The sequence below is a fragment of the Podarcis muralis genome, chromosome 3 (assembly GCF_964188315.1).
Source record: "Podarcis muralis chromosome 3, rPodMur119.hap1.1, whole genome shotgun sequence".
Classification (NCBI taxonomy): Eukaryota; Metazoa; Chordata; class Lepidosauria; order Squamata; family Lacertidae; genus Podarcis; species Podarcis muralis.
Window position 1 is genome coordinate 21,773,784 of NC_135657.1, and position 14,575 is coordinate 21,788,358.

Here is a 14,575-nt window from a genome sequence, read left to right on the forward strand (position 1 = left end):
GATTCAACAGGGACTGCTGCTCTAAGTTAGTATGCACAGAGATGAGCATGCAGTAACTGCATTCCCTAATAATTGACCAAAACTCCAAAAAGCACTGTAATTCCAGGGTGTTGTATATCTTTCTCTTTCTAGCCAGTAAAGAAAGACCTCTCTGTGTTTAAAACTTGAAATTATTGGAAGATCATGCATTCATGTGCCAAGATGATCTTACTAAACAGATTCTCTTTAAATAAATGTCTTTTGATACCAATGGCTTAATCAATCCTTTTTGGAGAAGCAAGGGTCAACGCATTCTAAGGATTTTCATTTATTCTGCAGTGTCTTCTCCAAATATGCCACCCATAGATCACGTGCAATTCAGAGGCAGTCTGGTCTTTGGATTCAGAAGGTAAGAGTTTATGAAGCTTTCACTGCCACCTTTGTACCTTAGATGCTCTTGGTCCTTAATCCCAGGATGGTATTTTGGGCAGTTGCTTTAAGAAAAAGGGGGTGAGGAATGAAAGCATATTTTTGCCCATAAGCTAAAAAGCCAGTTAGGAGCTGGATAGGAGTATATATGTGGCTGTAAGAATCAGTGCAGGCCTATTTAAGGTTTAAAGAGCCAGAATGAACCCTACTTGCCACTCTTATGAGTGACATGGGTGGGAAACTTTCAACCTATGCAATCACTGGCTATAGCATAATTATTTTTGGTTCTGTGAATCGAAAGCTTAATTAGGGATTATGTAATTGTAATAATTATCATTTATATAGGTCATTCAGTTTTCAGAGTGTTTGGTGCAAGTTGTTGCCATAATAATGACATCAACCCTGAAAGTAGATGGGTATGATAATCTCAGATGAAGCACCGAGGCTGTGCTTGCCTAAGGGAGGGTACCCAATGAAATGGCGGAATTCAGTATAGCGCTAATAATCTCTTTTCTCCCCCTCTGTGCTGTTCAGGGGATTCTCCTGGTCCTCCAGGGAGGATTTAAGGGAGTAAAGGAGGGGAAGCCCCATTGCCCTAGTGGGGGTCATTGCTGTGCTTATTGCAGTTGTTTTTTTAATATGTTGTTCTGTGTTTTTAGTGGCTCTCATTTTAATATATAAGCTGCCTTGAGTCCCATCAGGGAAAAGGCGGGGTATAAATAAATTGTTGATGTTGCTGCTGCTGCTGTAGTTGACGACAAGGCATGGTATAAATAAATTGTTGTTGCTCAGTTTTTACTTAATCCATCCTCCAAGTAGGTGTTATGTTATTTTGACAAAGCCCAGCTTCATGATTCACAGTCATGTGTTGTCAGGCTATGTTGTTGGACTGTTGCAATATCAGAGCGCAAGTTATTCCACATGCTAAACAGCAACACCCTACATTGTCTTCTCATCATGCTAGTTCAGTATGTAAAAGGAGATTTTTGAAAATAATGGGAAGCAATTATTGACTATAGCATTAGAAATGCATTTTGTGCTATTTGGTTTGTTCATTTCTGAAATTTCTTTCTCTGGCCAAAGTTAGCAGATTTAGATATTATGGTACCTTTTATAGGGTAACCCCATCTGTTTTCAGGGCCTAAAAATGTGTTCACTATGATTGGTGAAGTATTTGGCCAATACTTGAAATCCTGATCAGACCAGTTGTGCCTTTCTGTGGTCCTTGAGGTATTATTGAACTATAGTTTGAATCATCCCAGACTGCTGGACAGGCTGTAGCTGATGGAAGTTGGAGTTCAGCAACATCTGAAATGCCCTACCTCTCTTTGAGATCAAAATGCTTTAGGTTATACCCCCCCCCTGTCATATCTATACCTATTATGTTTTCAGATCATAATGCATAAAACAATCCTGTTTGGAATCTGTATTGAATAAAGGAGTTAGGGTGGGACCGGAAGAAAAAGGGGGAAATTCTGAAAAGCCACCATAGCACAATATTTCCTGAAACCCCCTTTCTGATGGAGAGAAATCAGCTGTTTTGTTGAACAATGCCTTGAAATGTTAAATAAGCACAGCAACCATAGACTGCTTTAGGTTTTTAAAATAGGTCCATTAAAATTTCAGACCTTGTGTACGTGTTACAGTGACATAGGGCTTTTTCGAGACACCTCCCCATTCCAAGAATAATCTTGGAAGAGTTTTGAGAGATGTTTCGTAAATTCAGAACGTCACAACTCAGAGGGATAAACATTGGAGAAGTGACAAGTACAGCTAGCCATGCACATATGAAAGTGTCTGCTTCCTTTGGTGCTTGCATAACTCTTTACCTCTGGCAGTTCAGAGTGTATTCCAGTGCTCATTGGCCACCATCAGAGTGCAGTACCCAAGCCATATGCTTGTTTTTCTTGAAAGAGAACCTCCATCCTAGCCTCTTTATGTGTTTCCCGGAGAACAACAGGGCATTTCTGCTACTGAAATCCTGTTTTGCTCACCCTTCAAGGAGGTGGGAGGTGAAGAGGCAAACAGTGCAAGTACTAGTCTTCTGGTCAGTTGCTCATGAAGTAAAGCAGCATAACCCACAAGGAAAGGGAACTTTGGGTAGGATGGCTGTAACTTTCAAAGTAAAATATTAGTAAAACCTCTGTTAGCATAAGCCATAATTTGCCATTCTGGTTTGCTGACCAGTTTGCTATTCAGGCATTATGTCTGGCGGGACGCGGGTGGCGCTGTGGGTAAAACCTCAGCGCCTAGGACTTGCCGATCGCATGGTCGGCGGTTCGAATCCCCGCGGCGGGGTGTGCTCCCGTTGCTCGGTCCCAGCGCCTGCCAACCTAGCAGTTCGAAAGCACCCCCGGGTGCAAGTAGATAAATAGGGACCGCTTACTAGCAGGAAGGTAAACGGCGTTTCCGTGTGCTGTGCTGGCTCGCCAGATGCAGCTTTGTCACGCTGGCCACGTGACCCGGAAGTGTCTCCGGACAGCGCTGGCCCCCGGCCTCTTAAGTGAGATGGGTGCACAACCCTAGAGTCTGTCAAGACTGGCCCGTACGGGCAGGGGTACCTTTACCTTTACCTTAGAGTCGAGTGTAGTTAATTATGGTTTGGTGAGCATACTCACCCTTTGAAAGACAAATGTTGGTGACAGTTCATGGTTGTCAGACTCCCGCCTCAAAACAAACCGGCAGCAACTCTTACTTGAAAGTATGTGGTGGTTTTTGGAGCTTCTATCATTAATGAGTATCAGTCAATTTATTGTGTATAGCCAAAGGCCTGTACAATATACAGCAGAGGACAAGAGCCCTCCTGAAAGTAAGGAAAATATATTTATTTTCTAATAGCAGTACAGGCTCAGCAGCACAAGTATAAGGTCCAAAAGTAAAGAGCCCAAGGCCTGTGAGCAAAACCAGAGGCTTATAACAACAGAAGCTTTGAAGATGTCTTTCTACAGCTAATATGCCCCCCGCCAGGCATTTAATGACAAGGTAGGGTGAGCTCATTCATGGGACTCTCTCACCCTCCGAGTCTGCTGCATTCACACACATGCTAAAAACCCACTTATCCAGCTGGGAAAACTTGCCGGAGCAAAAATGTCTTCAGCTGTGCAGACTGTGGGTGCCTGTCATATGGACAGGAATGCCACCCTAGAATAGAGACTTCTTTACTCTACTCCATTACCAATAAATAATGCAAGGTGAAAGGTCTGGCAGATTAAGCCAGGATAGGTACACATTTCAGTGAATCCGCCAGCTTGCAATTAATCAAGGAGAAGCTGGATTAGTTTTGTTGTTTAGTCGTTTAGTCGTGTCCGACTCTTCGTGACCTCATGGACCAGAGCACACCAGACACTTCTGTCTTCCACTGCCTCCCGCAGTTTGGTCAAACTCATGTTGGTAGCTTCGAGAACACTGTCCAACCATCTCGTCCTCTCTCGTCCCCTTCTCCTTGTGCCCTCCATCTTTCCCAACACCAGGGTCTTTTCCAGGCAGTCTTCTCTTCTCATGAGGTGGCCAAAGTATTGGAGCCTCAGCTTCAGGATCTGTCCTTCCAGTGAGCACTCAGGGCTGATTTCCTTAAGAATGGATAGGTTTGATCTTCTTGCAGTCCATGGGACTCTCCAGAGTCTCCTCCAGCACCATAATTTAAAAGCATCAATTCTTTGGCGTTCAGCCTTCTTTATGGTCCAGCTCTCACTTCCATACAGCATTACTGGGAAAACCATAGCTTTAACTATATGGACCTTTGTCGGCAAGGTGATGTCTCTGCTTTTTAAGATGCTGTCTAGGTTTGTCATTGCTTTTCTCCCAAGAAGCAGGCGTCTTTTTATTTCATGCCTGCTGTCACCATCTGCAGTGATCATGGAACCCAAGAAAGTAAAATCTCCCACTGCCTCCATTTCCTCCCCTTCTATTTGCCAGGAGGTGATGGGCCCAGTGGCCATGATCTTCGTTTTTTTGATATTGAGCTTCAAACGATATTTTGCACTCTCCTCTTCCACCCTCATTAAAAGGTTCTTTAATTCCTCCTCAATTTCTGCCATTATGGTTGTGTCATCTGCAAATCTGAGGTTGTTGATATTTCTTCCAGCAATCTTAATTCTGGCTTGGGATTCATCCAGTCCAGCCTTTTGCATGAAGAATTCTGCATATAAGTTAAATAAGCAGGGAGACAATATACAGCCTTGTCGTACTCCTTTCCCAGTTTTGAACCAATCAGTTAATTAGTTTTACCCACAGCCAAATCAACACCCAATTCAGTACCAGTTAATAGTTAGGAATTAGAGTGAGATATGGATGTATGTCCCATCAGTAGACAAAAAACAAAGTGCTTCTCTGCACAAAGCACAGTTACTGTATTTTTCGCTCTATAGGACTCACTTTTTCCCCTCCGAAAATGAAGGGGAAATGTGTGTGCGTCCTATGGAGTGAATCCAGGCTTCAGGAAGCTATCCGCAAGCCCTGGGAGCGCGGCGGGAGTTCCCGCCCGGCTCCCAAGGCTTGCGGATAGCAGCCTGCATCCCGAAGCCCAGGGAGCGCTGCCTCGCCCCCGCTCCCGGACCCAGCCCTGCGGCTAAAAAGGAACCAAGACAGCGAGCGGGATCCATCCCGCTGGCTGTTTTGGCTTCTGCCAAAACCACGCGCAGCCTCTCCCAGCAGGAATTTTTTTTTCTTTATCCCCCCCCCCAAAAAAAAAAACCCTAGGTGCGTCCTATGGTCCGGTGCGCCCTATAGAGCGAAAAATACGGTAATTTGTAGAGTTCATTACCAGAAGAGTGTCACACATGCTCTATAGTTGTAATTCCTTCAACAGCCCTGTCAGTATTATTATCCCCATATTGCAGATGGGGGAACTCAAGTTGCAAGAGAGGGGTTTGCCCAAGGCCACATGGCAGGGACGCGGGTGGCGCTGTGGGTAAAACCTGAGTGCCTAGGGCTTGCCAATCGCATGGTCGGCGGTTTGAATCCCCGCGGCGGGGTGAGCTCCCGTCTTTCGGTCCCAGCTCCTGCCCACCTAGCAGTTCGAAAGCACCCCTAAGTGCAAGTAGATAAATAGGTACCGCTTTATAGCGGGAAGGTAAACGGCGTTTCCGTGTGCTGCGCTGGTGCCGGCTCGCCAGAGCAGCTTTGTCACGCTGGCCACGTGACCCGGAAGTGTCTCCGGACAGCGCTGGCCCCCGGCCTCTTAAGTGAGATGGGCTCACAACCCTAGAGTCGGACACGACTGGCCCGTACGGGCAGGGGTACCTTTACCTTTACATGGCAGAGACCAGAGTTGAACGGGGAAGTTCCTGGTCATAGTTGAGTCTCATTGATGGCCACTAGGTTGGATGGTCCTAAAGGGTCGGGCAGATTCATGGAGAACAGGTCTAGTAGCATCTGAACATAAGAATAATCCTGCTGTTGTTTGATGTGTTTGTTAACTGGAATTAAAAATAAAAGTATTAAATAAAGGAAAAAAGAATAGCCCTGCTGAACCAGACCAAAGATCTATCTCATCAAGCATTATGTTCACACAGTAGCCAACCAAATGCCTTTTGGGAAGCCCATCTGAAACCAATACAACATTTTTATGTTTTGAGTATATCTCTTGATATTAATGGCTGGATATTGTCAGCAGAATGAGGTGTGGAGGCAGGACTCTTCCTGTTATGCCTTGTTTGAGAACTTCAGGTGTCTGGCTGATCAGTGTTGGAAACCGAACATTCAACTACACAGATTTTGTTCGGTCAACAAGGCAATTCTTACACTGATAAAGACATTCCAACGGGTGAATGCAAGTCATAATTTTAACCAACCCATTTCCAAGAACAGCTAGAATCCATCTCCATTTGCTTCCAGTGCACTGTCCCTAATCCAGGGCAGTGTGTTTAATCTGTAGCTGTGAAGCAGCAATTTCACACTATGCAGTAAATATTACAGTGTCATTCTGGTTATTTAAACTGGGAACATCTTCCTCCATTTTTCAGATTCAGTGTATGTCCTGCTGGAATTTCTTGTTCAGAAAGTTTAGGATGCCAAACAATTAAGGTTTTAAAATCAGCAGTCTTTAGCTAATCAAATATGTATCCTTGCATACCTCTTTTCTGCTTGTGAAGGAGCATCTCATATATGGTGAAGTCTTGTCTCTTTTCTTCTCAAGGACTGTGTTTCATGAGATACTGTGACAGGTAGTATTTCACAAAACTGCCAAGATTTTTTTTTAAAAAAAGCAGATAAAAATGAAATTATGCAATCCTCTTTCAACCTGGCAGTCTGAAGAGGAGATATATGTTACAGTATCTCACTACTGTATTTTGGAGAGTATGAAGTGAAAGTAATTGTTGATATTAAATAATACATGTGTATGACTTATTTAATTTGAAAATGCTGCCTGAATTTAGATATGCAGATAGGTTACAACCCTGAACCTTTAACAGTGGGGACATTTGAAAACTGATAAATGCATTTACATTTAATGTGTGATAATGAGTTGAATGGTTAATAACACATTAACAGATTAATCATGCAGATTAATAAGTGCTTTCAGCATTACTTTTAAGGAAATGGACTAAGCGTGTTGGAAAGTACGTTTTTCATGTCACCAGCAAACTATTCATCTACAAGCTCCAAATTACTGTTGTGGTTAACTCTCTCAAAAATCATCTGAAGTAGATACCAGAAGGTCTGAGGAACCTTAATTTTCTGCTGAATGGACATTTACACTTGCATTGGTGTTTTTGTTTCCAGGCTCCCCCATGTAAATACGAGCAAGAAACATAGCCCTCCTTTTCTGTGGCAATTTATATACCGCGTGAAATCATTTTTCAAAAATAAACCTGACAAAGTGTGTAAATCATTAATTTATTTTTAATACCCTTCACCCAAACAAATCTGCAGGTGCTTAGCTATACAATTTTCTCTTAAAGGAAGGGCTAAATTAAACAAATATTTCTGACCTTCGATTAATTATCCTCTGCTGCCCTCTACAGGTCCTTTGATGTAAATCTCTGGAGCAAGGTAAGACAGTGAAACTGAAAGAAATAAACTGAAATAAAGTAGAGTGCTTTAAAATGCTTTGGGTACAGAATATTATGGAAGTATAAGTAACAGGAAGTTGCATGCTCACAGTCTGGACAGTAACTCATTTGGAGAGTGTTGTATCTTGTCCGGTGCATTTTAAATTTAGGGCATGATTCAACCAAAGCTAATTCTGTTTGAACTCAGTGGGGAGATTTAAGCAGGTGCTTGACTCCAAACCGCCTTCACTTCCCCATATCTAATTGGATTTAAGACATGCTTGGCTTTGGATGAAGTTTGTTGATAAAAATACTTGGTGGACAGAAACCTGGACAGTGGTAACTTGGCAGGGACCTTCTACTCAAAGAGGGTTGCATGCGAAGATCCCCAGTTGGGCTCTCTGCCCAAGTAACTTCTTGCGATTTTAATAATTATGTGCGAAAGAGATGAGGATTGGGGTGGGGAAGAAGACTGAACTCATCAGGTCCTGTATACCTGAAGGAGCGTCTCCATCCCCATCATTCAGCCTGGACACTGAGATCCAGCGCTGAGGGCCTTCTGGCGGTTCCCTCATTGCGAGAAGTGAGGTTACAGGGAACCAGACAGAGGGCCTTCTCGGTAGTGGCGCCCACCCTGTGGAACACCCTCCCTTCAGATGTAAAGGAAATAAGTACCTATCCTATCTTTAAAAGACATCTGAAGGCAGCCCTGTTCAGGGAAGTTTTTAATATTTAATGCTGTATTGTTTTTAATACTTGATTGGGAGCCGCCCAGAGTGGCTGGGGGGGACTCAGCCAGATGGGCGGAGTATAAATAATAAATTATTATTATTATTATTATTATTATTATTATTATTATTATTATTATTATTATAGGCTTGAGGGGTAAACCCAAAGCGCCTTATGTCACCAGTTTAAAATTCAGAGAATAAGCAGTATGGAAGTGAACCAAACAATTGAGGAAGTCATTCACAAAATAACAAAGGCTCCTTCTTGCATAACATTTTCCTACACCCTGTCTAAAGTTGGTGGGGAACCAGTGGCTCCTTGATGTTCCTGGACTACAGTTCCCATCAAGCCTAGCCAGCAGGTATTGTGGTCTGGCAGCTTCTAGAAGGCCGCAAGCTCCCTGAAAGATAATGAAGTGATAGGATAAGTGCGCTAAAATGAGTTTTTGGATCGATGCTTAACTATGTTTCAGCAAAACACTACATGGGGCACAGCATAGCTTAGTTGCCTTTCTTCTATTTATTCCTCTTGGGTGTAGAAGTAGGGGCTTGTTTTCCAAAAGAGCCTTTTCTTTCCGTCTTCTGCATCTTGACAATCTACATATTCTGTTTAAATTGGAAATACCACCTGAGTTTTCTTGCCCGTTTGAAGTTTTGCAAATCAGGCTGCTAGTACAGCTCCAGATGTGGTGTTTGCTGAGGCAAAGTTTATACTAAGCTCGGAAGTGGGTCAGAGAAAGAACGTTGTGCTCTCTGGTGCCCTTTGTGCTGGCAGAAGGCTTTTATCTAGGAGATTTCCATTGGGGTGGGGGGCTTTTACTAATTTAACCTCTGTCCCCATGTGCCTCCAAAATCTGCTCCTGTGGGCAGGGGGGGGACACCCTTCAGGAGAACGTGGGAGGTGTTTTTAGGGAGCTCATTAATATTGGGGAAGAAGCACAATTCATTCTGTTGCTTCACATGCCAAACTGTCAAATAAGTTAGCCGTAGGAAAATCAAATCAAAGTTTGAATGTAGTCACCACCTTTGGTTTTGCATTCCAAGTGTGTCATGCAGCCCTAGTCCTGTTTACTTGGAGGTCAGTTTTACTGTTTGCAACTGGGCTTACTTCCCTGTAAATGTGTTTAAGATTGCAGACTTAGGGTTGTATTGAGTGTTGGCCCTACTCAGAGTAGACCCAGTTGAATGAATGGCCACGACCAACTTAGATCCCTTAATTTCAGTGGGTTTACTCTTGAGTAAAGCTTAGCTGGCTATAACCCTTAATATATATTTTTTGCTTTGTTTAAAGAAGTGGACTACTTTGCTGGTGTGTTGTCGGCATTAAGTACTATCTAAAATGCAGATTTTTATTACTATTTACAAATATGTAAAAATGAAGTAACGCTACACTGTTGAGAAACTATAAAGACTCTTAATTTTAACACCTGAAAGTGACAGTGCTTAATGACTGCTTTAAGCAGTACTTCCTATTGTGGGTTAAGACACTAGGAACAGAATCACAAAAAGACTTTCTTTCCCCCCCTACTTCCAATATACATTTTGGTGTGCAGCATACATGCTGTTGGTGTTGATTTTAAATACCATATTTACACAGACAAAAAGCCTTCCTTTTTAAAGAGTGAATTGCTATGATGTGGCATAGAATAATAGCTTAGTGGAGAGATGCTTTATTATTTGTAGAATTCAATTTCAGATACTATTTGCCCTTGCTTCTTCTTCTCGGCTGCAATGTACGATTATTCTGTCTTACCAGATAACAGAACTCTTGTACAAGGATGGACGTTATTGCCAGACGCCTCCGGGACCAACTGGTAGAGTTTCAATTTCTATGATTGTAACTTATCCACAAATCCGTTCTTCTGTGTAATGATGGGCTTGAGGGATTACAACCATAAACACTGATTACTTCTTTTTGAAAGTGAAATTTGGAAAACATGTTGGGTAAAATCTTTATCCAGATGATCACAGTATATTTTATGGAATCCGTGAGATTTTTTGGAAGGAGGGGTGTTTCCCCCTTTTCTTTCTTTAATTAAAATGTTCTCCATTCATAGAGTTGCACATGTGTTAAATAAAACAGAAAGGCTTGCAACACTGATAACATAATCAGATCCCTTAAATAAACGCTTTACAACTACAACCAAGTTTTTCTGTATTTCAGAAAGCTATTAAAACAAAACAAAACATAAAACTATTAAAATAACATTTTAATTGCTTTCTGTCATATCAAAGAGCAAAATGCCACTTAGTATCTTGAATAAAGTGATTTAAGACCTGCTGAACACTCTTAATAAATAATAAAAAGAATGCAGTACATGTCACTAGTAGATGTCTTATCAAAAGCTCATTAGTTCTTCCTGATGCTCCTATACATTTTATGCTTGAGTGCCAAAGAAAATTAGTGCTGTTCACTATGTAGCATCTTTTGTTAATCTTGATTTTCATTGGCTAATAAGTAGCTCTCCACAGGATTATTGGATCTGGTTGTTAAAAATCATTTAATACTCCTTATTGTATTCATGTTCGCTTGCTAGGCTGCAGAAAGCATGGTAAATAATGTGAAATATACAGTGCTGTGTACGCGATGCTTTAGGAAGCTCTTTATTTCCTTTTGAATAAATGACAAAATATTTATGGCAACTATTTTGGGGTATTGGGCAGGAGAGTGGGGGAGAGGCCCTGGGCAGTACTGCTTCTGTCACACAGCAGTGAGAAAAAATAGATTGAAGATAGATTCTGTACTGAAAAGCTGTCACCGGGTTTGAAAATAATTAATATTCCTTTCACTCACCAGTTAGATATGTGCTCCCAAACCACATAATCTCTATGCCTCAGTGATCATTGTTGCCATTTCAGAGCCTCTCATCAGGGTGACATCTCACACCAAAATGATTTCTTATAAATTAATCTTGATAACATGACAGTGTCAGTAATTTTAGTGGAATGCTTTCTCTTGTGTTCCTCCCCCCTGCAGAAGCTGTTGGCTATTTTCTTTATAGCTTGATTGACAGCATGAGTGACTCAGAGGTACAGGCCAAGGAGGAGCGGTTGAGACAATACTTCCATCAGCTGAAGAAGATGGTACCATTTCATTTTTTGCTACATAATGCCTGTCCTGCCTGACATGTATCTATTAGATTTGAAATTGCAGCTTTTAAGTACAACCAGACCACTTCTCAATGACATGCGAGTGCTGGAGACTTAAATTATGTCTGAAATTTGTCTAACAGAAATTATCTCAGTTTGGTTGTGTTTTTAAAACTCGTGTAATTTTCTCCACCTCTCGGTACAGAATATAGTCATCCCTCCCAACATCTTTAGAGGTATTCGCAACCTACTGGACAGCTGCCACGTTCCTGAATTAATTAAGGTCTGTAGTGGTAAATTAAATGTTGTCTTTCAATATAAAACATGTGTCTGTACTCCCCATGGATCTGTTTAGAGAGAAACAACATTCAAAAGGAACCGTTTCTGGTTTTTAAAATAGCATATTGATCTTCTCCTTTTTATTTAATTTGGAAGCATTTGTGTTTTGGACAGAGAATTTTAAAGCTCTAACTATGAGGATAAATGGGGACAGATAGGCTCTTTTCTATGGCTTAACAGCATGCTTCGCGATATTGCTGAAATGGGATCTTGTTCAATTCTATTCACCATATATTTCATACATTTTCTTACACTATATATATTATCTTTTAGGATGTAATTCTCTTGACTGATAAAGACGCATTGTTGCCCGGAGAATTATCAAAAGTAAGTGGACTGGCTATCTAGGTTTATTTGTTAGTAATCAAATAATTTTTGTATACAAAAAGGATTTTTTCTTCCAAGGTATCTATTCTCTTGCGCAGCTGACGTTTCAGCCTTTTCCTGGAATTAGCTTCAGTGTTAATAACAGTAGAAGCATAATATGTCTGTTAGTTCGACTATGTCGTCTGCGTATTTGGCCTTCCCAGAAACAGGCTTGAACACCTGAGGCAGCTGCCGTGACTCACTTTCCCCATTTAGAAAAGAGAGCAGCTCACAGGGACGGTTATGAGCCTATGTTTTTGCCACTTTGGGCAGGGAAGGGCAAGTTGCAAAAATTTTCCTGGCCTCACTTGCATGTGAAGTCCTTGCACACCAGGGTGGGGCACATGGATGGGGCATCTGCACTCGATGGTGAAACCTTTTTCTTTTTTCTTTAAGGTTCTGGGCAATGTATGTCCTACGAATAATCACAAACATTTGCCTTAACGGTTCTGTGGTAAAAGCACTTAAAGCTCAACGCAATTGCACATGTTCATGCTGAGTGAGGGAAGGCGCACCACAGCAAATTTGGTGTTAAGTTGTCCTTCTCTATCTAGTGTAGGCAGACTGAAAATATAAAGGAACTGTCATGCATTTTTGCTATGACTCGAACAGTTGCAGAGAATTTACGTTCTTGCTTGCACATGTCGTAATGTTTTCTCTCTTAATTCAAGTGGTTTTCAGGGATGTTTTATTTAGTAAACATCTTATTCTCTTGCCATAGTTCCCTGCACTTCGGGTGCCTGAATTGGAGGAGAAACTGGAACAACTGAAAGCTGAGAACCAGCCTGTTGGAGATGTTTTGAAGCAGCTTATATTTGCTTTGTGTGCGGAAGAGGTAACTTTTGAAAGAGTTGTGTGTTGAATTTGCAGCATTCAGTGTTACATTTTAATAAACAACAGTGACTCTTATCTATAGAACACCCATCAATGTATGTGGCAGTGAACCAGAATGGCTGGGGCAACCAGGTCAGATGTGCGGAGTACAAGTAATAAAGTAGTAGTAGTAGTATACAGAGTAATCCTAGTGAAAGAACAAGGAGGAGCCTTATGGCATCTTAACATTTAAGACATATGTTTCATAGACAAGAGCCCACTTCATGACATGCATTTGATGAAGGTGGATCTAGCCCACAAAAGCGTAAGACATGTTGTTATTGAGGATGATGAAGTTATTTATTAAAATTATTACCCACCTTTCACCAGTATTCCCCAGGGTGGGGATTCAGCAATTTTAAATTTAACATTAAGAACGGTTAATACAAATTGCAGTCACAAACATAGGGGCAGTGGTCCTGAAAACACATATCTCAGGTGTCTTAAGGTCAGAAAATGCCACAACCTGGGAGATGCCACAGAGATTGCCCTCTCACTACCACCTCCTCAATTTCTGACATTGGTTTGTCTTTAAGGGGGTTGTAAGACCCTTTCCTGCTAAGATGACCACCCCTCTGGAAATGGTTACTAAGTAAAAGACAAATCCTAGCTCCAAGGAGTTTGAAATCTTAAGTGAAGGCAGTGGGATGTAAAGTGGGAGGGAGACAGAGAGAGGCAAGTAAAGATAACCAGAGATGAATGGTTGCAAATGTAATTGCATGTACTTAGGCTTCATTTCAGGTGGGGGTATAGTGCTGGTAAGCAAGGGAGAATAATGTTTCAAGGGTTCTGGTTTTGGCCCTTGTAAATCATATCAAAGTACAAAAAAGCAATTAAAGCAAAAAAATAAAATAAAGAGTCAACTCATTTCAGTTACCTCTTGAATGGCATGTTTTGGGATTACTCTGGTCTGTTAATGGTAATCTGCAAAGTGAATGATAGTAACAGCTGTGATAGGTTTATCATACATGCCAAATGTCCTTTCAAGCCATGGCTCTGGTCTCTTACATCTAGATTGTCAAGCAACTGATACATGCAATAGTCATTTGCAAGTCAAATATTACAAGGTGGTTAATGCGGGGATTGAAATTCCATTTTCCTGCTGGAGAAAAGCTTTCTGAGATAAAGAGGCTCTTGCCTTCATCAGCAGGCACCCAGCTGTAGTTCATATTTTGTGTAGGTCTGCAATTTGCTGTGTATTCCAAGACACTGGTCCAATTTCTTGTTTGTGTGCCTGTGCCATAATGCCCATTATTGTACAGCAAACTGGAATATGGTTAACCTTATAGCTTGTATTCTATAATGGCAGAAATTTAGGCCGTGAAGAGGTTTCGCTTCATTTTGTTACTCTATATAAGAAGAGTGGCAGGGGAAGCTTTTGACATGACCTCTGTTCATAAGCATATGTTCAAGATGTATTAATAGGAATATAAGATGTATTAAGGAATAGCCTCAAAAAGGATATGGGCATGCTTATTGGGTTTTAAAAGTTGGACACTTCGTTCCTGCTTTTGCCCACGGTTAAAAAAAAAACTTCCAACCGAACACGAATGCTAACATATATTCAAGGAAGAAATCATAATAGTAATTATGTGCCTACCTAAGATGTCCACTAAAGCATATAAACCGCTCCTCTAACAAAAGGTTTCGATTGGACAAGTTCAGGTCACTTGCTAAAATAACTGTAATTTTTGCAAATGTAAGGCATGTGAGCTTTTAACAAGCAGCACGTAGGCTATGCATACATAGATAAATGTAGTTTCGCAGCAAAGCCCTGGA

At 41.4% G+C, this 14,575-nt stretch overlaps 1 protein-coding gene across 1 annotated transcript in view; it reads left to right on the forward strand.

The window, feature by feature from the left end:
* The window catches only part of LRPPRC (leucine rich pentatricopeptide repeat containing), a 116,225-nt gene that overhangs the window by 38,126 nt on the left and 63,524 nt on the right, over window positions 1-14,575 (forward strand). The window contains exons 14-20 of the mRNA XM_077925527.1: window positions 319-388; window positions 7,374-7,401; window positions 9,885-9,942; window positions 11,106-11,212; window positions 11,424-11,501; window positions 11,831-11,884; window positions 12,645-12,758. Of these exons, the coding sequence (XP_077781653.1) occupies window positions 319-388; window positions 7,374-7,401; window positions 9,885-9,942; window positions 11,106-11,212; window positions 11,424-11,501; window positions 11,831-11,884; window positions 12,645-12,758 (509 nt within the window). The remainder of the gene's footprint in view (window positions 1-318; window positions 389-7,373; window positions 7,402-9,884; window positions 9,943-11,105; window positions 11,213-11,423; window positions 11,502-11,830; window positions 11,885-12,644; window positions 12,759-14,575) is intronic.